The 26,703-nt window shown below is 44.8% G+C and overlaps 1 protein-coding gene across 2 annotated transcripts in view; it reads right to left on the bottom strand.

The window, feature by feature from the left end:
- Positions 1–26,703, bottom strand: part of ALPK2 (alpha kinase 2) — a 115,658-nt gene that overhangs the window by 71,296 nt on the left and 17,659 nt on the right. For both annotated transcript variants that reach the window (XM_059139483.1, XM_059139484.1), the window contains exon 4: positions 25,840–25,957. In XM_059139483.1, the coding sequence (XP_058995466.1) occupies positions 25,840–25,957 (118 nt within the window). The remainder of the gene's footprint in view (positions 1–25,839; positions 25,958–26,703) is intronic.

The raw sequence follows: 26,703 nt of genomic DNA, 5'->3' as shown, positions 1-26,703 counted from the left end.
TATTGACTCCAACCTAACAGGCTTCGGTGACCTTTCCCACTAGGGCCTCCCTTCAGACTCTGCAGTCCGGATAAACACTTGTTACACTTGTTATAATTTACACTCATTTATCTCATTGGACCTCAGTGCAGCTATAACATTGCTGGTCTCACTCCATGCATTATGCAGCTCAGAAGTCAATCAGCATTTTTGGAAGGCGGCAGCTATGGGTCTGGCCAGATTTGGAGGTCATATTTAGATATTTATTGACTGATCTGTGTAAAATGTGCACCAGTATCTAAGCCAGAAGGCTCAGTGTTAGAGATTCAATGGCACAGAGTCTTATTCTCTGTTTTCTCCCTGAAGGCCTGCTTCCCTGTGTCTCTCCAAGCTCCTATGTGCTCATAAGCCCTCAATATTTGGGTACCTGCTCACACATGCCTCATTTTTCAAAAATCATAGATTAATTGCAATTTTGTTAATATCTTGGTCTTTAATAATCTGGTTCCCAAGTAGAAGCCAGTCAGGGGTGGCTGAGGCTGGCCACCACTGATCTTTGGGTTTACCTTGGGCAACAGCATGGGGAGATTGGACTTTAGGGTGACTTTCTAGAGGAAATAGTACCTGCCCCTCCTGTCGACTTCACAAGGTTATGCTGAAGTTCAAATGAGAAAAATCAATGTGAAGGGGCTTGGCAAAGCAGAAAGTTTATGCCATATATATTCTATAAGAATGTGGAAGTGATAAGTGATATTTACACGATGGGATAGAGTCAGGAGCTGACACTGCTATGGCCATCATAAATGCATCAAATCAATATGTTGCACACCTTAAAACAGACACAATGTTGTATGTCAACTATAACTCAAAACAAACAAACAAAAAAGATGTGAGAGTTCTAAAACCAGATTACCTCGGGTTCTCAAGAAGTGTGCAGAAGAATCATCAGGAAACTGCTTAAAATTTTTGAAACAGAAACCCATGGGTAAAAGGCCTAAGAATCTGCTTTTAAAGACCCTAAACAGGAGTGCCACAGTGGCTTAGTCAATTGAGCATCCGACTTTTGATTTCAGCTTGGGTTGTGATCTCAGGGTCATAGGATCGAGCCCCATGTTAGGCTCCATGCTTAGCAGGGAGTCGGCTTCTCTCTGTCCCTCTGTGCCTCCCCCCTCAAATAAATAAATAAATCTTTAAAAAATATATTTTTATTTATTTATTTGACAGACAGAGATCACAAGTAGGCAGAGAGGCAGGCAGAGAGAGAGGAGGAAGCAGGCTCCCGGCAGAGCAGAGAGCCCGACATGGGGTTCGATCCCAGGACCTGGAGATCATGACCCGAGCCGAAGGCAGAGGCTTTAACCCACTGAGCCACCTAGGGGCTCCAAATAAATAAATGAATCTTAAAAAAAAAAAAAAAAAAAAAAAAAGATCCCAAACACCTTCTGCTACAAATTGTCCTGGGCCTGCCCTTGGAGACAGCCTCATCCTCGTCCTCATTACTTACACGTAGATCTCAATCGAGCGGAATTAAACCTGAATAAAGAGAAAGGGGCCTCTGTTTGATATTCACATGGCCCACACCACTGCCATCTTGCCTCTTCTTCCTTAGCTCTTGGAGACCTGTCCTCAGTTTTGGACTTAAAAGGAGCACAGGACAGTACCATGGTCTACTGGAACATCCCAAGTAATTCCGATGTCCTGATTTATCCAGACCGTGATCCCAGTGCCAGAGAAACCACCCACCCTGAAAGCACCAAGACTTATGGAAAAAACAGAAGGGAAGAGAAGAAAATAAGACAGAGAAGCCAGAGGACCAGGTAAGAAAGCATTAAAGGCAGGGAACAGAGATGGTTCTCAAGAACCAAGGAGAGAAAACCAAAGAAATTTTAGGAAAAAATGTGGAGAAAATGATTGAGTTAAATATATTTCACTTCTGAAGGACTAAATAAGTGAAGGGGAGAATGTTAGGATTTAGTAATGTGTGATTTTATGGAGTATGTGTTTTAGCCGATAGAAGATTTACAAACTATCTTAATTTACTTAAGAGGAAAAATATAACTGACCTCTCAGAAGTTGATTAGGTAGAATTCTTCTCACTGGCTAATGACCTCTTTTCAGAGACTTACGATTTGTGGTTGACATGTCCTTGATCATTATCTCTAAGCATCTTAAAGAAGAGAGGGAGCAATTCGGCCACGAGCATGGCATTTGTTGAATGTCCCCACTAGTGAACAATGTGCGTGCCATTCCTCTGCGTGCAAAACAGAGGGTCGGGGGGGGGGGGTTGAGTAATTTCCCCGAAGTGACCAAGTTGGTAAGTGGTGGAGGGGGCTAGGAAACCAGAGCCTTCTACTCTGAAGCCAGGCTCGGTATGTCATGTTAAAAAACTCACATTCAGAAAAGGGAAGTGGCCAATGTAGAGAGATCATTTTTGCAAATAAAGTGTTTCTATCTTAAGTTTTCATCTTCATTGGCCAAATGACAACACTAGTGACGAGTTCATTGCGGTGCCCAGTATTACGTTGAGTGCCAAACCAGAGTCAAAGAGATGCGTACCGCGTCATGTCCAGCCCTAAAATGACTAAAAACTTACTGGGGGAGATAATCTGAATTTCTGCGAGAACCTTGTAGGTTAGTTCTGCGCTGCGTTGTCCGGTGGCAACTGGAAGAGAAGAGAAGCTCAAAGAGGGGACTCCAGAGGGAGTAGCTGGAAGGGTGTGAGTAGGGTTGGGCTTTAGAATCTGCAAGATGCTGGCAGAGTGACCTGTGTTGCTCCACAGTCATTTGACAGGAATGCAGAAGCATCCCAGAAGAAATTCCCTGAACAATTAGTTGTGTTCCCTCCTTGTGGATCTTTCCTTTTGACTAAAGGAAGCAGCAGCGTTCCTCCACCTTGCTGTAAAAGTCTTGCTGGAATCCTCTAGGTTCTTTCTAAATTAATCACTTCCATATTTTAAAAAAAGAGCTCCGTGTGACCTTAAGTGGATGGGGCTTCTTCTGGGCTTGAACCCCATGAGTTGGTATAAACCAGAGGTTCTTAAATATTTGAGCAGGAAGAACTCTTTATAGACTCTGAAAAACAACAGAGGACTCCCAAGAATGCTTGTTTACGGGTTCTATCTATCAATATTTACCATATTGAAATTAAAACAAAAAAATTTTAAATGTTTATTCATTTAAAAATAACACAAATAAGCTCATTAACATTAGCACAAATAGCATATATGATATATAATAGCATATGTATAGGAAATTTCTTAAGCGTGGCATTGTTTTATATTTTTCACACATCTAATATCTGGCTTAATAAATGATAGCTTTTTAAAAATCTGCTTCTGCATTGTGATGTAATAATACATTGTTTTGGTTGAAGTATATGGAGAAAATCTGGCCTCGCGCAGATATGTAGTTGGAAAAGGAAAAGTATTTTAATAGTCTTTTCATATGATTGCGGAAAATATTTCATACTATAACAAGAGTGGTTGCAATGTTGGATCTGAAACCCTATCAGCAAGTTACATAAAATCCATTGGCTTTGACTGCATTTTACATGCATCTTTACTCAGATGTGATTTTATAACATCATACATTGTTCAATTGGAGGAACTTGGTTTGTGAGATATCCTAAACATTAACACACTTCATTATACATTTTTTTAAATCACATTAATTAATATTCCTACTGATAATTTGGAAGTATTGGGAAACTGTCAAGCTTCTGATGAAGGATATGTTTTTGAAATTTCTAGTTAGGGAAATAATACTAGTTAGGGATATTAATTGATCATAACAATGTAAGTCTATTTTGTGCTAAGTTGCTTGGCAGCAGTGGAAGGGCTGAGGACATCAGTAAAAGGGCAGAGTAAAGAACTTCTGAACATTTCTCCTCCATAAAAATAATAAGAATGCTGGCAAAATGTATCTGAATCAGCTTTTTCAGAATTCTGAAAGTCAATTGGAAAATCTGAGGAGGATTTATTCAAGAAAAATGGCTGAATCTCAGGAAGAATAGCAAATTTTCTGGTGGTGTCACTTTTCCTGTCCTACCCCTCATCCCCACCTCCATGGAGTCTGGTAAACCAAGTGTTGACAATCATGGTAAAAATCATCATTCTGGCAGCCACCAGAAGGGGCAGAACAGTGTTGGAGCAACTGCAAAGCTCCATTCCCAGGGAATTGTCATCAGACCTGTTTGGTGGCCCCCTGAACAATCACACTCACAGGACTGTCTTTGTGTGTTCAGACTCAGAGTTCAACTAGCAGGAGCAACCTTCTCCCTGAGACATTTGTTGGGAAAATATTCAGAGGCAACTATTTAACATCATGGCTGCCTGAGGCACTAGATAACTGGTGAGACAAACAACAGGCTAACCAAAAGGATTAAAAGGGAAGGCTAGGGAATGAGATGTCCACAGGGGGCATTGAAAATCTCCAGCATGTTTCTGGGAATCCAGAGGGCCGTGCACATGTGTATGGCTGTGAGCTTGTCCAGGGCTGTATGCATGCTCAGGAAAGACCTGAGAAGACATTAAGCTCTCAACTCTAACTGACCTGAAGGCTCTGTGCTAGCAGGAAGTAAAGGCTAAGATAGAGTTGTCCACTGCTTGGCTGAGTGCTGAAGGCATGCCCTACCATGTGCACAGAGCTCCTCAACAAAAAGTGGGAGACTTACTGGTTCCAGGTATCTAAGGACATCTCCTTCGAAGTTAACCGAGCAGAAGACTTCAGTGATCACAAACAACAAAGAATACGGATTTAAAGAATTAGCTCAGAAAAGTCACTAAACAAACAACAACAAATGGTGGAAAAGGGGGAGAATCTGCTTTCCAGAGTGGCCACATTACATTGTTTAGAATGTCCAGTCTTTATAAAACAATTGGAGATATGCAAAGAAAGAATAAAGCATGGCCCATACAGGGTTGGGGGGCAGGGAAGAAGCAAATAATAGAAACCATCTGTGGACATGCTAGATAGAGATTTTAATTAGCGATTTTAAGCATGTTCAAAGAACTAAAAGAAACTATGTCTAAACAACGAAAGGAAAATGTCAGAACAATGTCTCAGTAAAGAGACAGAAATTGTAAATAAGAACTACATGGAAATTTCGAAGCTGAAAGGTATAATGACTGACATGAAAAATTCACTCGAGGGCTCAAGAGCAGAGGTGAGGCCGTGAACTTGAAGGTAATGGATTGAGATCACCCAGTTTTCAGAGCAGAAAGGAAAAAGAATGGGGAAAAAGTGGACAGAATCTCAGAGACAACATATGTATAAAGGGAGTCCCAGAAGGAGATGAAAGAGGCAGAAAGAATATCTGAAGAAAGTGGAAGTTCATAGTTCAGAGAAGAGACTGCAGTGATAGCTTGAACACTTGGATTTTTTATTTTTTTTTAATTGAGATATAACTGACATATAACACCACATTAGTTCCAGGTGTACAACCTAATGATTCAAGGTTTACATACATTGTGAAATGATCAGCGCAGGAAATCTAGTTAACATCAATCACCACACATAGCTACAAATTTCTTTTTCTTGTCATGAGAACTTTAAAGATCTTCTCTTTTAGCAACTTCCAATACACAATACAGCATTATTAACTATAGTCACCATGCCTCAGGACTTACTTATTTTATAATTGGAAGTTTGTATCTTTTAAAAAACTTTGGATTTTTATCACTAGCAACAAATACTTTCAGTTTTCCTTGAAGTGGCAGGTCTACTTTGTTTTCAAGACGATGTTCACCACATATCTGAGGATTGAAAATCATTTGTCCATTGTTCTTTCAAGCAAAAATTATACTCCATGAAAAAGCGGCTAGTTCAGCTTGCAACTTAAACAATCATACAGGTGCTTTCCCTCGAGATGACTATCCTCTCAAGGAAATCTAGAAGATTTTTTTTTAAAAGATTTTATTTATTTACTTGACAAAGATCACAAGTAGGCAGAGAGGCAGGCAGAGAGAGAAGAAGGGAAGCAGGCTCCTCGCTAAGAAGAGAGCCTGATGTGGGGCTCGATCCCAAGACCCTGGAATCATGACCTGAGCTGAGGGCAGAGGCTTTAACCTACTGAGCCACTCAGGTGCTCCTCCAGCAGAGATGTTTTGAGCATATTTCTCATTTCCTTACAGGGCAGTTAAAGGGCTTTGTCAAGATTTAATGAAATTGGGGCACCTGGATGGCTAAGTGGGTTAAAGCCTCTGCCTTCGCTCAGGTCACGGTCCTAGGGTCCTGGTATCAAGCCCCACATCAGGCTCTCTACTCAGTGGGGAGCCTGCTTCCCCCTCTCTCTGCCTGGCTCTCTGCCTACTTGTGATGTCTGTCAACTAAATAAATAAAATCTTTAAAAAAAAAAAAAGCTTTAATAAAATTAACAATTTTTACTGATGCATCAGAAACATATGAAGTGAAATGTTTTGGGTTTTGGTTTGTTTTTAACTGCAGCTGTACAGCAGTGAAGAATTCTGTGGCAGCTAGGATAATTTGGAACCACTGCCTAGATTCATGCTAAGCCACCAACAGTTTTCCCATCCTTTGCTTTTTATCATCACTCCATATGTCAACACAGTGAAAAAGACAAATAATGTTTCAGTATTTTTGTGATCATAGTTTTGATCTGCTGGATTCTCTGAAAGGTCATTGGGAACCCTAGGGGTCCATAGACCACACTTTGAAAACCACTAATTAAAGCTATTCACCAAGGGAAGCTTTAAAATGCTCTCAGCAATTTTCTCATAGCACATAGCTGGCAGAGGAGGGCTCTTGAACTCTGGCAGTGGGCAGCAGCAGGGGGGGCTGACATTGTGCTCACTGTAATCACTTAGGTGCTCTCTTAGGCAGATGACTTCCTCTCTTTGGGCCTCAATTTCCTGATTTACTAAGAGGAAGAAGACCTATGTCTGGGTCCCACTACCCCTTAGAGATTCTGATTTAATGCTCAGTGCATGGGGTTCCTCGATTTAATTTGGGGCAGAAGGCTGGGTCCATCAATCCAGGAGTGGAAGGGAGGGTGCCAACCTTAGAAGTTCCCTGGGATCTCGCCAACTTAGGATGGTTGGTTTTGTGCTTTGGGAACAAGGATTATAAATGTGAGAGAACCGAGGGCACAGGACAAGCAAGAATATGAAAATAGGGGGTTGGGAAATAGAATGTAACAGGTGCGAAAAGAGAAGGAATCATATTTTTTCATCTAGCTACCGGGGTGACAGACCTATCAGTCCAGATCGTCTTTGAAACCCCTACATTCCAATCCCCACCCTTACTGCCCCCCTGGGGGGTTGGGTTTTCACACACACTCGGCCATCTACCTCTTCATTCCCCACTCCACTGACACACATAAAACAGAACGACTTACTCCCATGTGGACTGAAAAGTGGGTTTCCCCGGCTCAGTTGCTTCTCTTCTCCCTTTTGTCTCCTGGAGGTCATTCCTCTGCTCCCCTAGAAAACTCTCTCAACAAGATTAAAATTGCTGGAACAAACCCTGCATCTGACCAGACGCCCCAAGGACAGAGTTTGTGGGAGCCAGAGCTCAAGCCATTGGCTGAAGGTAAGACACGAAATCCTTTCTGGGCTTCAGGTGTTGTTCTGTTTTACTTGCGCCACTTTCCAGGGGAGGAAAACAATATCTGGGAACAAAATGTCAGCAATGTCTTCACCGGGGCAGCCAGGAATGTGGGGGGTGGGGAGACTTTGGAGGCCTCCCACCCCCTCCGCGCCCTGTGGGTTTTCTGAGCTTTGCCTGCCGGTGCAGCAGGGAGAGGGAGAGCGCCTGGCTCAGTAAATACATGATGACATCCGGGTCCCTGCTGCCATCACAGCGCCAGGTGAAGGTCAGAATATTCTCTGTATCTTATTACTTGCTTGCTACTATCAATTTGATGGATTGAATTATTCAGAATGACTAAAGGAATAAGAAAGGCTTGGGTTTTTTCATGCCCTCAAGCTAAATTTGTTGTAGAGATAGAAGAATTCTAATACTAGCAACACACAATTCTTGATCGTATTTTCTATAAGCAGTGAGATACATTTCAACACCGATGAGGCGTTTCCATATACATTTCCCAATTTACTCATTTATCCAATGGATTTATTGAACCACGAGTCTGAAGACTGAAAGGGGACTTGGAACTGTGTGGCTCCTAGGCCCACCTGCCTCCTTACCCTAACCCCTGCTCCTTTCCCTGCTCTGTTCTGCCTCCTGGTGCTGACCCTTTAGGCCCAGACTCCCCAGTTCCTGGGGCCACTGGCATCCTTTTGCATTGGACTACAGGGAGGCAGGAGGTTGGAGAGTGGGGAGAAAGGAAAAGTCACCCTTTATAACTTTTGTTTCTAGGGACATTCCTTCTGTCCTCTTCAGCAGCTCCAGGTCCCACAGGACAGGCCCACAGGGTTCCAGCTTCTGCCTTGTAACCCAGAGCTAGTTGCCTTACCGCCTCCCCTCGCCCGAGCAGCCTAGGGAATGGTGGCTTCCTACTGGTGCTCACTTCTGGGTGACCCGCATTGGGATCACTCACCTGTACAACCCCACATTGAATGTTCGAAAATAGTTGGTTGTTTGTTTGTTTTTTTTAAATATTTATTTATTTATTTATTTGACAGAGAGAGAGAATGAGTGGGGAGAGGGACAGAGGGAGAGGAAGCAGGCTCCTGGCTGAACAGGGAGCCCAATGTGGGGCTCCATCCCAGGACCCTCGGATCATGACCTAAGCTAAAGGCAGATGCTTAACTGACTGAGCGGCACAGGTGCCCCGAAGATAGTTTTTGTCTTCCTGGTTAGACCCTGACAGATAGAGAGATGATTTAGTTCATGGATGTTGGAACTGAGGCCCTGGGAAGATGTGAGCGTCTTATGTAACAGAGTTAAAAAATTATAAGAAACAACTACGAGGTGTAAGGCACTATAGTAGGCTCTGTGTAGACAATAAAGATGGTAAATTCCTAGGCCCTTTCTAGGAGCTTCTCAGCCAATAAGAAATGATGTAGATATACCAACAGCTACAATACAGGACGGTACGTGGTAAGGGCAATTAAAAATCCAATCAATTATGGAGATTCAGGTCAGGGGTGCAAGATAATGAGGGAAGGTTTCCTGGGTATTCAAAAGCTGAAGCAGGGGCACCTGGATGGTTCAGTGGGTTAAGCCAGTGCCTTTGGCTCATGTCATGATCCCAGAGTCCTGAAATTGAGTCTCGAATCAGGCAGGAGTATGCCTCTCTGCCCCTCCCCTGGCTTGTGCTCTCTCTCTTTTGCTCACTCTCTCTCTCAAATAAATACATAAAATCTTAAAAAAAATAAATTAATAAGCTGAAGCAGGCCTGCGAAATACACAGTAGGATTTTGGCAGGGAAGTCGGTATCTGGCTGGGGTGGGGGAGGGAGCTGATCACTCCAGGCAGAAGAAACAGCCTCAAGGTGAGACTGAGGGCACAGTGGGCTAAAAGGCAGGGCCACTTTCTTTATTTATTATTTACACACAACAGTTTTGAGGATGAAAAGGGACACTATCAATACTTACACCGAAACCACAGGCAGAAACCAGGGAGAGAAATTGACAGCATAAGACTTGTCTCCTTCCCCAGGGGAGCTTTTTGCAGAGAGGTAAGACTTTCAGGTGTTATATGGGGAGCAGTAGACAATTTGCAAACTCTAGTGTCATTGAATCCCAAAAAGCACAGTTGAGGCAGGGAGCATTTCTGGTGCTAGGAGGGGAGAGGTCAGGGTGGCCCCGATCTTCAGACAGTGTGCCAGGAGCATGCAACTTGAGTGTAGTAGGAAGGATTAAATTTTGGCTGGTGGGGAAGTGGGGAGGGCATTCCTGGCAGACGTACCAGAGCTGGAAGGAGCAGATCGTGTGTAAGGGACAGTGAAGGAATGAGCTGGTAGGGAGAGAGCTCTAAAGGACCAGAGCTGGGGGCTGAAAGGCACAGAATTCTGCTCAGGGGCATGGCGCATGAGTGAACGGCAGTGGAAATTCTACTATTCGCCTTCACCCGAGTGTAATTCTGAGCAGAGAAGAGGCAGAATGCAAAGCCAGTACAGCACAAGGGTGAAGGGGCAGACTTAGTGGCAAGACTGCCGGGGTCCACACGCTGCCCACTCACTGTGCAACGTGGACAAGCTACGAAAGTACTGTAACTGGACCCACACCAGAGGATGACATGAGGACGAAGGGAGGTTATTCCTACAAGGGCTTACAGCAGGGCCCCATGCACAGGAAGCCGGGAATTGGGAGCTCTCAGGGCTGGCTGGACGTTACGGTCACTAAGGGTGCTTTCTAAAAGTACCAGGGTCAGAGGACTTTTTAGGGCAGTGAAGCACTCCGTAGGTTACTGTAATGTTGAATACATGTCATTACGCGGTCATCGAAAAGCAGGGGCTGTGCGACACCAACAGTGAGTCCTAACATAAGACGCGGACTCGGGGTGAGGATGGTGGCTGCTGTAGGCTCACTGATGAGTAACAGCGCTACTACCCCAGTGGGGGTTGTTGACGGTGGGGGAGGCTGCGCAGGGGGATGGGTCAAGCGCAGCTATGGAAACTGCTTTCTGCTCAGCTTTGCACCGGACCTAAAACTGCTCTAAAGAGTGAAATATTTTAAAAGGGGGAGAAATACCAGGGTCAGGGCTCTACCAAAAAAAGGCAATTAAGCAGCATTTCAAAGGTGATGGGTTTCACCACGGGTGGTTTCGAAGCTTCTTAGGTGACTCTAAAGGGGAGCCAGAGCTCAGAGGCATTGAGCTGAAAAGGATGTTAGCCCATGTGTGGTTGTGAAAGAGGTAGGGGAGCTGGTAAATTGATGGAAGAGGAAGGATCTTTGCTTGGCGTGTATCAGGAGTGATTTCTTGGCTCTTTTTTGGCATAAAAGCACTAAGCTTTTGACAGCATTTTGAGTCTTTGGGTATAGTGGTGGCTGACCAGATAGTCTTTAAATAAGAAAGAAGCCAACTGACTTCAGAAAGGAGAAAAAACAAACAAACAAACAATTAGAGCATTACTACCATCAGGCTTAGTTAATAGACAACAGAACCCTCTTATCAAAAGAAAACTCAAAGATGGTTGGAAATAGTCCCTACCCTGCACTCAGTCTAGCATAATGCCCAGAATGTGTCCAAAAATCTCAAGTACATTGTGACAATAGAAAAACTCCTATGTTAAGTTGTAAATCCATCTATGAAAGACATGGCATCTTGAGCACAGGACCAAGAACACACCCCCTGACACTGCAGGACCCAGAGCTCTTTTGTAAGAGCAAGCTAACTTCACATCCTGCAAGACCAGTGCTGCTAACTCATCAAACACCCAGCATTCCCCAAATCACATTCTGGAATTTCCTATCCAAACCTGCTCTTGTCTCAAAAAAATTCACCCTTCCGTTCTACTAATCATTCATGGGGCACACGTCAGAGTCCCATTTTTCACTCCTCTTCTGCATCCAATCCAGCAGGAACTCCTGGCAGATGGATCCGGAACCTGGTGGCTTCATGCCACCTGCTCCAGGACAGCCCTGGACTGGGCCACTTCCTCTCTTGTCTGGATCATGGCATGGCTGCCTGTGAGTCTTCCTCACTCTGCCCTGTCTTCTCTGCAGCCACAGTGACCTTGAATGCTCCCACCTCCAGCTTCCTTCTGCCCCTTCTGGTCCCTCTGAAGGGAACACTCTGCCACAGGTTAATCTCCCCACTGTCCCACTCTTACCCTTCCCACCTGTGCCATGGAACCTCAGCAGAAAACACCTTCTTTCCTGAGACTCCATCCCTTCCCTGCCCCTCTTCTACTCTTTGTCACCTGACACTGCTGGTTTTGCTGGTGCTACTAATATATGACTCTATCCCTGTCCCATCAGATCAGGACTTCACTGTGCTCCCTCCTGGGTCCCCAGGGTCTTAAATGGCTCCGGCATACAGGAGGCCCTCCATTAATCTTGATCTTTGAAGGCAGTTCTCATGATCACTTCTTTTTGAGTTATACCGCAGCACACATGTAAGTAGATTTTGTTTTTGGAGGATAGCTCTGGTAGAGGGAAATGCAGTGAGTAATATAATAGGACCTGTGGGTGCTGGGAGACAGAACTTTTGGCTTCTGATCCTGGCTTTGTTCCTAACCAGTTGTTAAGAACTTGGATGAGTCCCATGACCTCTCTGGGCCTTAGGTGATCTATAAAGTAAAAAATCAATGGGATTTGACCAATCACCTCTGCCCTTCTTAGGTACTGGACCTTGAGTGTCATATTTTTTAGAGTTCTTCACGTGTAACAGAGAGCCAGGAGTGGGATAATCCTTAGAGCTGGGCTTCCTTGTGTCACTGTGCACAGAATCCCCTGGGATCTTGTTAAAATGCAGAATCTGATTGGCAGGGGTAGGGGCTAGGACTCAGACATTCTAATGAGCTCCGGGGGTGGTGGCTGCTGCTTCTGCTCTGAAATAAATTTTGAGGAGCAAGGTCTTAGGTTCACGTCCAGCTTCAGGACCCCAGTGTTTCTAAAGAGTGAAAGTCCCTTTAGTGAATTTGTAGAAAAATATCAGCTGTCACTTGACTCACTGCTCACTTTGAGCTGAGTTCCCAATAAGTACCTGACGGGCTGCCCTCGCAGGCAGCTCTGTAGGTGCTGGAGCTAGTTGTGCTTTTTTTTAGAAAACCAACCACTGCACCCTAGGAAGGGGGAACGCATAAAACCAGACCTGAGAACTTCTCTCTCAAAAGCTGCCCGGGAGGCAAGAAACTGGGACAATTGGGTCACTTCTCTTTGCTGCTGCACTGCAGCCTTGGTGCTGGTGATGTCCCTCTCTGTCATTCTTTGGGGCCATCTCAGTGCACCTCTGCCTCACTCCTATGTCCTGGGACCTTGTGGGTGAGTAGGTGAGGCCCCTGGCATCCAGCATGAAAGCAGGGAGCCACAAGGCACCTGGGAAGAGTAACCCCAGGTTGTAGGAAAGCTGGTCTAGGCTGGGAGGAGGAAGAACCCCTGCCCCGCTGGCATGGCAATCCAGGGAGTGGGAAATGACAAGGACAGAGAGGGGGGTAGCCACATAATGACCAGAAGTTCAGACTCATTGGAGCTCAAATGGCCCCAGGGGTTGTTGACATAGTTGCCTGCTTCTACAGCTCTTGGGGCTGTAGGGGAGGTCTTTTATAATTATATAATGATCCCCTTAGACTGCATAGTCTCTAAAGTCATAGTCAGCTGACCACCAAGACACAGTAATTAAAATCAGGTCCCCATGTCCATGGGGAGGAACTATGAAATGGTTCTGCGGGGGAGGAAAAAATTTCCTAAACCCTGTTAGGGTCCCTGGATGGGTTTGAACATTTAATGACAAGGACAGATTTGCAGGAGAAAATCATACATATTTTAATGAATTTTTACACGTATAAGAGAGCTTTCACAAGAGAATGAAGACCCAAAAAGTGACAAGAACAGAAAGCTTTTATACCTTTTAGGCAAAGAAATAATAAGTTTGTAAAGAGTTGATAAGACAAAGGGGTTTGGGCTAGAGGTAGCAAATGGTGAAGAAGTAACTAGAAGGTAAGAATGAGTTTTCCAGGGTTGTTTGTACAGATCTCCTCTTGCCTCAAATTCCCTGTATCTGGTGATAAAAATGGTTTCTGTCCTCCAGGCACAGGGAATGTACCTTTCACATAGGAGTTCTATGACCTGTTTCAGGGAAACAGGGAGAGGACAGATGGTGGAGGGGGTGGAGGGCTCAGACCTTCCTCCTCTTGCCATTTTTAATAATTCCTTCAGCTTAAGTTATTTAATATGCCAAGGTGACATATTTTGAGGAAGTGTGCCTGAACCCTATCAGCATTTCCCGCTCTCTTGGCAAAAATAGTGGAGACTACAACAAAAGCACTTGAATCCATTATGTAATTTATCCCATAAATCCTTACTGAAACGTCTGGTGACAGCCAGGCACAGAGCAGGCCCTGGAGGCACAGCAGGGAATACTGGACACATTTCTGCTCCTGTGGAATTTACATTCCAGCTGGGGGATGCTCACAATAAACACAAATACAAATAAATATGCATCATGACTGGCAACAACCCAAGTGTCCATCCACAGGTGAACAGAATAACAACTTCTGGTGGATCCAAACAATGAAACACTGAACACTGTTCAATGACAAAAGGAAGGAACTACTGACACCAGAAAGGATGCAGATGATTCTGAAGATAATTATGGCAAGCGAAAGCAGCCAGATACAAAAGAGAACATGCTCTATGATCTCATCTGTATAAAATTATAGAAAAGACCAACCTGTCGCCAGGGATAGAAGGTAGATAGGTGGCTGTGTAAAGACGCGTGGGAGAGAGGGGAGGCGGGCTGGACTGCAAAGGGGCACTGAGAAATCATTTGGATTTAGTCTTAGGAACTGAGAGGTTGAGGTGCTGGGACTGGCCCGAACTTGTAGGACTCAGGAGAAGGGAGAGGGCAGACCAGGCAGTCAGAAGTGATGCAGTCTGGAGGCAGGCAGAGAGAAGGCTCAGGGTCCAAGGCTCACAAGGAACTAAAAGGGGAGGAGGGGAATAGAGTCAGAGATATGGAAAGCTCCAGGCATGATGGGGCATGATAGAGGTAAATTTCATGGGAGGCCCTTGGCTGAGGGCACGAGAGGGAGAAAATAAGGCTGTGCTGGCCAGGACAAGGACACATGTTCCCAAACCAAATTTTGTTCTTAGTCCTGCCTCCCCCCCACCCCTAACCCCCTGCCCTGAGCCCCTCCCTTCAGGGTTGAAGCAAAGCCCATCCTGGGACTCACAGGGCCTGATTTGGTTCCAGCTCTTACCCCAAGTAGAGGTCTGCCCTCATCAAATACCTTCTTTATGATGCTCACCATTAAAACAGAAGTCAGTGAAATGACCGCTAGGATTAATGCTGTGATTGCGACAGCAGTGAGACTCCCCATCTTGTCAATCATCAGAAGTACTGGACCAAGGTTCTGTGATTACAAATTAAGACTGAACCCCAACTGGCCCAGAACTTCCCTAATGTTACCATCTGCTCTAAGTTCACCTCAGAAGGTGATGATGGAGTGGTATTTACAAAGACAAGGAGCCAACGTCCAATTTCCAGGGATTACTGCACCTTTCTCCATCCCAGCATCTTGGGAGGGGCTCCTGGATCAAACTGTCACCTGTTCCCATATTAGCATAATATGCCCTGAGAGCCAACACCATAGTGAGACCAACCGCCCAAGTCCAGCCCCCAGCCAAAGAGGAGGGTCCCATTCACTCCTCCGACACACTTATCTAACCAAAGTCAAAACCAGAATGTGAGGACAGGCTGTGGATTCTCAGCACAGACATATTACCCTGGGGACTAAATGGGAGTTTCTCGTCAGACCCTCAGGACTCATTCAAGAAATACTCTAGGCGTGGTCTGAGAAATGACCACGACACTGAATTCATTCAGGAGGAATGCTGACCTGGGAACACAGAGGCCTTCAGAGTGCTGAAAGTTCGACCAGTCATCCTTAAGACTTGTTACACCTACTTAAGCTCACAGGAACATGAAGTTCACAAAATGCTTTCCAACTGCAGATGAAATGCCTTTTCTATCTTAGTCAAGACATAGCAAGATTCAGTCATCCCTATTTCTACCCAATGGTTCCCTTTTTTTTTTTTTTTTAATTTTATTTATTCACTTGAGAGTGAGAGAAAGAGAGAGACAGACAGACAGACAGAGAACATGAGCAAGGGGGAGAGGCAGAGGGAGAAGTAGGCTCCCTGCTGAGCTGGGAGCCTAATGTGAGGCTCCAACCCAGGACCCTGGGATCATGACCTGAGCCAAAGGCAGACACCTCACTGACTGAGCTGCCCAGGCCCCCCTCTACCTGATGGTTCCTTGATGAAACACATTATTTATATCTTATCCTCTAAGAGGGAAATAGCAGAGGGAAAATGCTGCCAAGCTTTGTCACCTTTCCTATCTCCAAGTTGCCCTATTTTTAATCAGTTCCAAAATCACAGTTCAGTGTGGGGACATGTTGAGATAGCATAAGATAACTATTATTTATAGAGTATCCTAAATTCATCTTACATCTTGATTAATCCCCATACCGAGCCCATAAAGCGGTACTATCATATCCCCTTCTTGCAGATGAGAAAACTGAGTCTCAGAGAGGCTACATAACTTGCTGAAGATGATACAATGCATAAGATCTGGGATTTACTTCAGACAACCCAGGGACACCTGGGTGGCTCAGTCGGTTAAGTGTCTGCTTTCAGTTCAGGTCATGATCCCAGGGTCTGGGATCAAGCCCTGAGTCAGGCTCCCTGCTCAGCAGGAAGCCTGCTTCTCCCTCCCCACCCCCCCAGTCACTGTCTCTTTCTCTTTCTCTCGGATAAATAAATAAAATCTTTAAAAAAATAAAATAATCAATCAGTCAATCCAGACAAACCAGCTTCAGATCTTTGTTTTACATGGTGGAAATAACCTCCTGTCCTTTGTAGGTAAAGTTGATGGTAACAATTCTACTGTTAGCAGGATGTGTGTCAGAAGGGTTTCTTGCTGGAATAGAGAGGTTTTAAACCAATTCCCTAATACTCACTTGCCCAAACTCACTCTCGACCAACAACTCAAGTTTCTTCAATGTTTGGAAGGACTTTGAGTTTCTCTGGGTGATCATGTCCAGCAAGAGCCCTCCAGAAACCAAAGTCTTTAACTCAGACAACAAAAACTTGTAAACAACTTTTTGTTACAAACCGGAATGGCTTCAAGAATATAACAGTATCCCAAAGCTCCTGGCATCCATCTGTCTACCTAGGTGTGAGGAATAACTAGAAAGTCCAAGGTATTGCTAAAATCATAGAATGCGCCTACTAAAAACCATCCAAACAGGGTTTCGAGCACAAATATGGATGAGAAAAGCAGCTTCAACCGGTGTCTGGGTTCCAGCTCCCCTGCTAAATGTCCAGTTGTTTCCGGTCTTTGAAAATGCTCCACTGGGGGCGCCTGGGTGGCTCAGTGGGTTAAAGCCTCTGCCTTCAGCTCAGGTCATGATCTCAGTCAGGGCCCTGGGATCGAGCCCCACCTCCGGCTCTCTGCTCAGCAGGGAGCTGTTTCCTCCTCTCTCTCTGCCTGCCTCTCTGCCTACTTGTGATCTCTGTCAAACAAATAAATAAAATCTTTAAAAATAAAAAAATAAAAAGAAAGAAAATGCTCCACTGATTCTAACACTTTTCAAAACTATTCACATCAAAGTATCCTGACTCTAAATACAGCTACTATAAGCTAGGGCAGAGTGATACAGAGTAACTCTGGAACCACATTGCTTTTAGGGAGTGAACAGTAAAATGATACTGGTTACTAACTAATAATTAATAGCTAATTAACTAATAGTTAATAACTAATATTTGTTGCATGCGTAATACATGCTTTGCTGACCATTTTGCATGGCTAATCTCAAAAAAATCGTTTTATGAAGACATCAAAGCACAGAGAAGTTAATTGACTTGCTCCAGGCCACGCCGCTAATAAGTGGCAGAGCACAGCAACAGCAAAAGTGTGGACTTTGGGGAAGGACCTGGAGAATTTTGTCGTCATTTGCAAACACACGAGGCTGTAGGGATAAGGGATAACAGAAATCCCAGTCCCTGCCCCGAGGAGCTGGCCTTCCAACAAAGAGTAGAAGCCAGGCTCGATCTCACAACCCTGAGATCATGACCTGAGGTGAAATCAAGGGTCAGTTGCTTAACCGACCGACCTCAGGGGTCCCAGTCAGAGGGGGTTTTTAAAAATGCAAATGTTCCCATGACCCTCTGCTGCCACAAACTCCTTCCTAGTCTGAACATCATTTTCAGGACAAGGGTGCAAACCCCTTAGCCAGGACACATAGGTTCTCGGTCCAGCACCTGCCCGCCCTCCTGGCTGTCCTTCTCTGCATGCTGCTCCCCCGCCAGGCCCTACCAGTACCCCGGCCAGAGACTGAATGCACCCCGGTCACCCCAGGAAGCCATGCCCTCGTGCCTTTGCTCATGCTTTTCTCATCCCAGGGCTCGCATGGTCCTCTTCTCCCTCCCATCCACATTTCCAGGCCCTTCAGGGCTTCGTGCTGGGGAACCTTGGAGAAAACTTTCCAGTGCATCTGCACTGGGCCCTCACCTATCCCTACCAGGGAGAGGCTGACTTCACTGCCTTGACTCTGGTCTTCCAGGATGCTTTCATCTTCCCCTCCGTCTCAGCACATGCTTGGTGTGGTTAAATAAAGACGAATATTCAGTCTTTGTCCAGGTTCCTGGCACAGGGCTCCGAAAACCCTTGACATCTCGGGAGTGATGTCTTTTGCATGGTAATGAGATGACTGGTGGCTGGGAACCGCTAAGTAGCTTCAGGAGGGGGCTGGTCCCAGAAAGACCAAGGCATGATTACAGGGTTGAAACCTCCAGCCCCAACCCCAGACCTCCAGGGAGGGAGAGGAGCTCGTGACTATGTTCATCCCAAGGGCCACTGATGCAGTCAGTCATATGTACATAATGGAAGGTCCATAAAAACCCCTAAAGGACAGGGTTCAGAAAGGGTCCAGGTCAGTGAATGTATCAAGGTTCTGGGACAGTGACATAGCTGGAGAGGTCACCAAGCCTGGCAACCCTGACTCCACACCCTGTCCTACGTAGTGATTCTATTAGGCTGTTCCTGAATTGTACCCTTTCTAACAAAATGGTAATTGTAAGTCAAGTGCTTTCCCTGAGTCCTGAGTTGGTCAGGCAAACCATGGAACCTGAAGGAGGGAGAGGAGATCGTGGGAACCCCCTAACTCTGTAGCCAGTCAGAGAGAAATGTGGGTAATCTGGTGTCTCAAGTGGGGGTAGAAGGGCAGTCTTGAGGGAGTGAGGTCTTACACCAATGGGGTCAGATGCTCCCTCTGAGTATTCGGCGTCAGAACGGAATAGGATTGAACAATAGGCAGCTGGTGTCAGAACTGGCTTGGGTCAGGAGGAAAAACCCCAACTCATTCTGCTGACTGTCCTCTTACGTGTCTGCTTCCCCCACTGGACTGTGAGATCACAGAAGACAGGGGCGAGACATCTTCTCACCACCAGGCTTCCTCCAACCTCGGGCTGGGATGAGAACCAACAAGGTACCCTTGACGTTTGCAGAATCAATAAATGTATTAAGAATGAAAACAATTGTTCTATAGGCAAAAAGGGAGGCTTAGAAAGTTGTTTTCAAGCAGGTTAAAGAGGCCTGCAAGTAGGTGATTTTAAAAGATTAATTAGGTAGGTGTTCGATGGATAGAGAGGGTAGTAGATTGCGCAGTTTGCCATGAATTCCTCCCATCCACTACCCGTGCCCTACTGCACTCTGACTTCACCAATCCACTCTTAAAGGGGTGGCACCTACTTTCGTGATGTTGAAATTGGGTCCGGTGTCTTGCTCTGACCGGGGGATGTGTTGGGATTGGCGTTACCGTGGAGCTCAAGAGGTTCTAGCCTACTGGAGGACAGGAGCCCACATGGAGGAGAGCTGAGGTGGCCCAGTCAACAGCGAGCGTCAATGGCCAGACCTGTTGGTGAAGCTGTCTTGGACCTTCCAGCTCAACCAATCTTCCAACTGACTCAAGTGGTCGGAGGGAGCATTGGGTGAGCCAGGCCAAGCCGGCAGAAGAACCACAGCCGGCCCACTGAACCATGAGAAATAATAAGCCAGTGCTGATTCAAGGCCCTCTGTTTTGTGGTGGCTTATCACATAGCTTCTCAGCCTCAATGCCATTGACATTGTAGACTGGATAGTTCTTTGTTGTGGGGGGTTGCCCCAGGCAATGTCTAATGTCTAGCAATACCCTTAGCCTCTCCTCGCTGGATCCCAGGAGCATTCCTTTCCAGCAGGGACAATCAAAAATATCTCTAGACATGGCCAAATGTCCCCTGGGAGAAAAAAACACAAGTGACCCAGGAAACCTTCATACTGATTTTTCCTTCAAGTTCTTGAGGAATCGATATCCAATATGAGGCATAACTGGAAAAATGTTCCTGGCTCCAGACCCATAGATGCCTCCCAGGAGGTCCAGATGAACCCAGCTGGTACTGGGAGGAAGGAGTACTACATTGTCAGATAAGGTCAGCCCTAAGTCAGGGTAGGCAAATGGCAGCAGTGTTTTTTCTAGAATGTTCAGATACACCATGTCCTCATTTCCTAGAGCTGCCATAACACAGTTACTACAAAGAGGGTAGCAAGAAAACAACAAAAATGTATTCTTTCACAGTTCTGGAGGTTAGAAGTCCTAAATCAAGGTGTGGAAAAGGTTCTCTCTCTGAAGGTTGGTTCTAGGGAAGATTCTTTCCTTGCCCCTTCCTAGCTTCTGGTGGTGAGGAGGGAGTCCTCAGCACTTCCTGACTTGTAGCTGAGTCCCTGTGGTCTCTGCTTGTCTTCACATGGCTATGTCCCCTCTGCGTCTGCTTTTTCCTTTTTATGAAAACACCAGTTATTGAATTAACACCCACATTAATCCACCATGACCTCACTTTCATTTAAATAATTACAGCTGAAAACATCTTCTTTCCAAATAAGGTCACATCCTGACGTCCCAGGTGAACATGAATTTTGGGGGGGGACACCATTCAACCCACACACATCATAAGTAGACTGGCTCGTGGTGACTGTGCAGGCCTCGTGGCCACGGTTCCCACCAGGTCCTCTGCAGGGGCCAGGGCTGAGCTGAGGAGGGGCGGGAGGAGCAGCCTCACCCCTCCTTCTGCTCCAGGCTTTCGGGGGGTGCAGTCCACCCTCCCCCACCATCCCCCTCCCTTCTGCTTCTCTTGTCATTGTGCTCAGCGCCACGGGACACAATCATGACCGCTAAGAGGCCTCCTTGCTGAGAAGAGGGGTGTCGCTCTCTAGGTGTGGGTTCCTGGACAGATTTTTATCTCTTGTTCAGCTGCCTTTCTTTATATCATGTTCAGAAGAGACCACAATTCCTCGTTTGTGTACGTGCTCTTTGCAACTTGCTTTCTATGAGGTAGAAAACATCTAGTTGCATTTTCCTCCCCTCCTCCCAACCTCCACATCTTCTGAAAAAAAAAATTTTTTTTTTCATCCTACAGTGAAAACCACACTGTTATTGATGTCGCTCACCCTTGGAATGCTCTCCCGGCTTTCCACTCCTCTGCCTGCCAAGCACACTTGACCTGTGGTATGCAAAGGTCCCAACAGCACTGACCAGTCTCCCCCGAGCTGTCTCACTTGTCCGAAGTATGTGGTGTGACAAGATTAGAGGGGCATGTGGAGTAGGACCCAGGGAGGATGGAGAAGGACCATGCCAGGTGAGGAAAGAGGGAAGATTGGGAGGTCAACTCATCAGCTCGTGACCCCACAGTGGAAATGCAGACCAGGTCTGTCAAACCAGAAAACAAACAAACAAACAAACAAACAAACAAAAAACCCTGGGATACACCTGTGTTTCACCTGGGAGCTTTGGAACATCCAAGAATGGAGATGTAATGACCCAAAGACTAAACTCAGGGAGGTTAAAAACAAAAGTACTTTTCTTTAGGGGAATGATGACTAAATCTTGTGGTTTATGGTGATTTGATGATGGCAAGAAAATCTGAGACTAATATTATAATGAACAACCAGCGTTTAATCTTTGGAAGGCATTGGCACAAACTACCGTTCATTTGCCTAACCGCTCATAGAAGTCAAACGACTTGGCAGGTATTTTAGGATGTAAAGAATTTTTCATCTCGGGGGAACCTGGCCGGTTCAGTTGGAAGAACACGCAACTCTTGATCTTGGGGTTGTGATTTCAAGCCCCACATTGGGTGTAGAGATTAAATAAATAAACAAGAATTTTTCACCTTGGGCAATTACACTGGAATCACCTGGGGTCCGGATTGAACTAGTCAAGGTTGAAGGCCAAGCATTAGGGGGTTTTAAAATTTCCCTGGGAGATGCACATGGGCAGCTATGGTTCAGAACTTTACAGGTATAAAAAGTTGGAACTTTCAAAAGATGATTAGTACCCAGCACACTGACTACTAAGCAGAAAAAGTACAACCTCATCTATTATCATATTGTCCCACCAATACTTCTCACACCATGACTGAACGCTTTTTCTAGGAAGTGGGCTACTTTTCAAAATGGCAGAAGAGGAGTTTGGAAAGAGTACATTCTGTCATCTCACATCTTCAGCTGTTACCGTAAACCAGTGCCCTGCTGCACTTCCCGGACGAGAATGAGGACTCCATGCCCCGTTTGCAGCTCAAGGTCTCTTCCTAAATTTCTCTTCCCATTTTAACCTGCCCACCTGCCCCTGGGCTTCGTCACGGCCTTCCCATTCCTTCATCCCTGAGCTCCCTTACCCACAAACTGGTTTTGCCTACATTTCCAGTCCCGTATCAACAGCAAATAACAGAAATAACAAACCTCAATTCTTAAATGGCATTCCGTCAGGAAAAGGATACTCACCCATTGGGTCTCTCTTCTGGTTAAAAAAAGTGAGTATGATATTTTAGCTTAGTGTGAGACTAAAATTAATCAAGAAATATGCACTGAGTGCTCAGAGGGACAAAGGCAAGAATGGAAAACATACAAAGAAGTATACAGTATGTAGCTACTCAAGGATCTTATAGCTAGACCAGGGACTGACAAACTGTAGTCCACAGACCAAATCTGGTCCCCTCCCTGTTTCTGTAAATAGAGTTTTATTAGAACACAACCATGCTTAAAAAATATATATATATACACACACACACATATATATAGGCATAAGAACACAACCATGCTTTAAAAATATATATATATTGCCTATATACATATATATGTGTATGTATATATATTTTTTAAAATCTTAAAATATATATAAATATATATTAAAAATCTTAAAAATATATACACACACACACACACACATATATATAGGCCTATATAAATATGCCTATATAAAAAATATACACACACACATATATATATGCCTATATGTATAAATATATAAAAAAAATCTTAAAAATATATATATACACACACACACACATATATATAGGCCTATATATATGTGTGTGTGTGTGTATATATATATTTTTAAGATTTTTATATATATTTATATATATATATTTATATATATAGGTATATATATATGTGTGTGTATATATTTTTTATATAGGCATATTTATATAGGCATATTTATATAGGCATATATATGTGTGTGTGTATATATATATTTTTAAGATTTTATATATATATATTATATATATCTTAAGATTTTAATATTTTTTAAAAATATATATATACACACACATATATATGTATATAGGCAATATATATATATTTTTTAAGCATGGTTGTGTTCTTTCATATATATATATATATATATATATATATATATATATTGCCTATGGCTGTTTTTACACAACAATGGTGGAGTTGAGTAGCTGTGACAGAGACCATTTGGCTTTCGAAGCCTAAACTATTTACTATCTGTCCCTTTATAGAAAAAGTTTGCCAACGCTGATCTAAATTAACATCATGTCTATTTATGGTATGTTTAAAGCATCCACCCACCCATCCTCTTACTAAATATGTACGTTGCACTGTACTAAGCCCTGGGCGATGTGTTAGTGTGAAACAGAGAAGGTTCCTGCCCCAAAACCCAGAGTCTACTGAACTATGTCAATCTGAAGCAATAAATAAGCACCAGCGGGAGGGCCTGTGCAAAAGAGAAGAGAATGTCTGAGCCTGGACAGAGCCGTGGTAACTACGATTACTGTGAACCGTACAGATGGATTCTGAGTTGAACAGGATGAAGAGGAGGGAGGGGAAGGTCTTGGCAAATTTGAACTGAAGAGGCAGGAAAGTCTGCTCCATGTTGGGGGGGCAGCAAGGGGCAACTGGTCTGGATCCCAGTATACTGGGGAGCAACGGGGGAAACGGCATGTGATTTGTTCATGTGATTTGTTCACCCTGGGTCTTCTATACCGGACTTGAGGTTTCATGAAGGCAGGGACAACATCTGTGTTGTCCATTTCTAGCCCTAGCGTTATGTAACATGCCTGCCAGGTAATAGTTGTTTGATGAAGATTGTTTAAAGAATTAAGTACTAGATGGGGGCACCTGGGTGACTCAGTCGGTTCAACGCCTGACTCTGGGTTTTGACTCAAGTTGCGAACTCAGGGTCGTAAGATCAAGCTCGGCAATGGGCTCCAAGCTCAGAGCAGAGTCTGCTTGAGACTCTGCTTCTCTCTCCGCCTTTCCCTGCACACACACACTCTTTCTCTCTCCCTCATATATAAATAAATAAATACTTTTTTTTTTTAAAGGATTGAATAGAAGATGAATAAATGAATGTCTTGAATATCAGGTTAGCTATCCTGTAAGCCAGCTGAGTCAAGCGCTTCAACCACGATAAAATGATCTCTGATCATACTTTGATACAAAAGTGTGGGTGAGAAGATAAGAAAGTGGTTGTTTACTGAACAACCACTACATAGCAAGAACTTCGCTTTGACTCTCTCAGCAGTCCTTTTATTTTGCAGATAAAGAAATTCCATTTTGGAGAGTTTCAAAGGCTGGCTACAGCCACTGGCCAGAAAATACTAGAGCCAGAATTCACACCTGCGTCTTAACCTTTGTTATTCTCAGATCCAAGGCTATCGGCACATGCGTGTGCCTACCACTTTCATACCACGCTCTGCAGACCTCGGGCTCCTCAGAGTCCCCATAAGGAGCATCGTGACCCGTTCAGAAGCACTGGGGCCCAAGAGCACAGACTCTCCACCCAGCTTCAACCAAAGCTGTTCTCTCATCTTCTCTACTTCCACGCGGAGCTTTCTGATTTCATCCGAACAAATAGTTCTTGGGGAAACGAAAAAGAATAGAAACCACCGCACTGAACCAGACCACTTCCTAAAATAAAGCCAGAAGGCCTTGCTTTCCAGCCCTCCACCATCACAAGTGCCAGTGTGCCGTGGGGTCGCCGCCAGCCACGCCTCCTTCCTACCCTTTCGCAAGAAAGGTCGGATGACAGCGCCCAAACCCTGTTGAATTTCTTGACTTGCCGGAGAGAGCAAGATTAAATGAAAAGCTCATTTAATGAATGAAAAAGGCTGGGCACCTTGAATACAATTCTAGATAAAGTTGTTGATTCCATCAACGGCAGCAACTTACAGGTGTGGGAACAGTTGCCAGGCAGAGCTCAGCTGGGTGCGCCGGCTGACACCTGCTCACAACATTGTACATTAGGATATAAAAAGCAAACAGTGGGTATTTACCCTAAAGATAAAAATGTAGTGATCCGAAGGGGCACGTGCACCCGAATGTTTAAAGCAGCAATGTCCATGATAGCCAAACTATGGAAAGAACCTAGATGTCCATCAACAGATGAATGGATAAAGAAGATGTGGTATATATACACAATGGAATACTATGCAGCCATCAAAAGAAATGAAATCTTGCCATTTGCGACGTTGTGGATGGAACTAGAGTGTATTAAGCTGAGCGAAATAAGTCAGTCAGAGAAAGACAACTATCCTATGATCTGCCTGATATGAGGAAGTGGAGAGGCAACATGGGGGCTTAAGTGGGTAGGAGAAGAATAAATGAAACAAGATGGGATCGGGAGGGAGACAAACCATAATAGAATCTTAATCTCACAAAACAAACTGAGGGTTGCCGGGGGGAGGGGGGTCGGGAGAGGGGGGTGGGTTATGGACATTGGGGAGGGTGTGTGCTATGGTGAGTGCTGTGAAGCGTGTAAACCTGGCAATTCAGAGACCTGTACCCCCGGGGCTAATAATACATTATATGTTAAAAAAAAAAAAAAGGGGGCCAACAGGAGCCAATCTTTTGGCCTTACCTGATAGCACCCAGAATGACAATGACAGAATGCAGGGACCTTTGCAAATGGTCCACAGAGGCACGCTGACTCACCAATAGAGGTGTAACACGTGAATATACTGATTCTGGAAGAATTCGTAGCTGGAAATGATGCCACACTCCTCGATGGCTCGGCCATTCTTATACCAAGTTACCTCTGGCTTGGGCTGACCTGATAATGAAGAAAATAAGAATATTCTTATTACATTAAGTATTTTTAGGAAAGAAGATCATAAAGCCACTAACGAGAATGGGTGAGCATGATAAAGTATGTCAGCCGGGGAACCGGAAAATCTCCCTTCCCTTGACTCGAATGCATCATTCGCTAAGCAATGACTGATGAAAATTCCCAGATTTAGTAAAGTTACATGTAAACTGGTCGATTTTTATCCAATGGAGATCTAAGTCATCTTTGCCTGGCAGAAAAAAATTACTCTGTAAGTCATGACTTATTGACCTACAGGACATTACCCAGGGGTTTACCTAGGTCAGCAATCTTCTAACTTTTTTTTATTAAATTGCCTATAAATACCTAATTCCTCAAATGTCCTCTGACCAGGACTTCCCACTGTGCAGTTCCCTCTTTACTCAAAGAACTGAACAAAACCACTGAAATGTTTGTTTCGTATTTGCATGGATGTCCCTCGACCTTTGGAAAATTATACTTCAGCAGTGCTCAGAGCGGAGCGTCTGTTACGGCACGGTCGGTCGGTGGAGGGAAGAATGGAAGGGAGGAGCCAATGCGGCCTCCCGAGGGTGAAGGAGTCCGGGGTGTATGTGTCCCAGGCTGGGACTGTGCGTACCTGAGTGAGGTCATCACGGGAACTGCCCTATGCCTTCTCCCTCCGAAGCAGCTCGCCTGGCCCTTGTGATGCTCACGGACTCATCTGGTGAAACCCCCAGGAATTCCAGCCCCCA

The sequence above is a fragment of the Mustela lutreola genome, chromosome 11, assembly GCF_030435805.1.
Source record: "Mustela lutreola isolate mMusLut2 chromosome 11, mMusLut2.pri, whole genome shotgun sequence".
Taxonomy (NCBI): domain Eukaryota; kingdom Metazoa; phylum Chordata; class Mammalia; order Carnivora; family Mustelidae; genus Mustela; species Mustela lutreola.
This window is presented reverse-complemented; position numbering and strand designations above follow the sequence as displayed.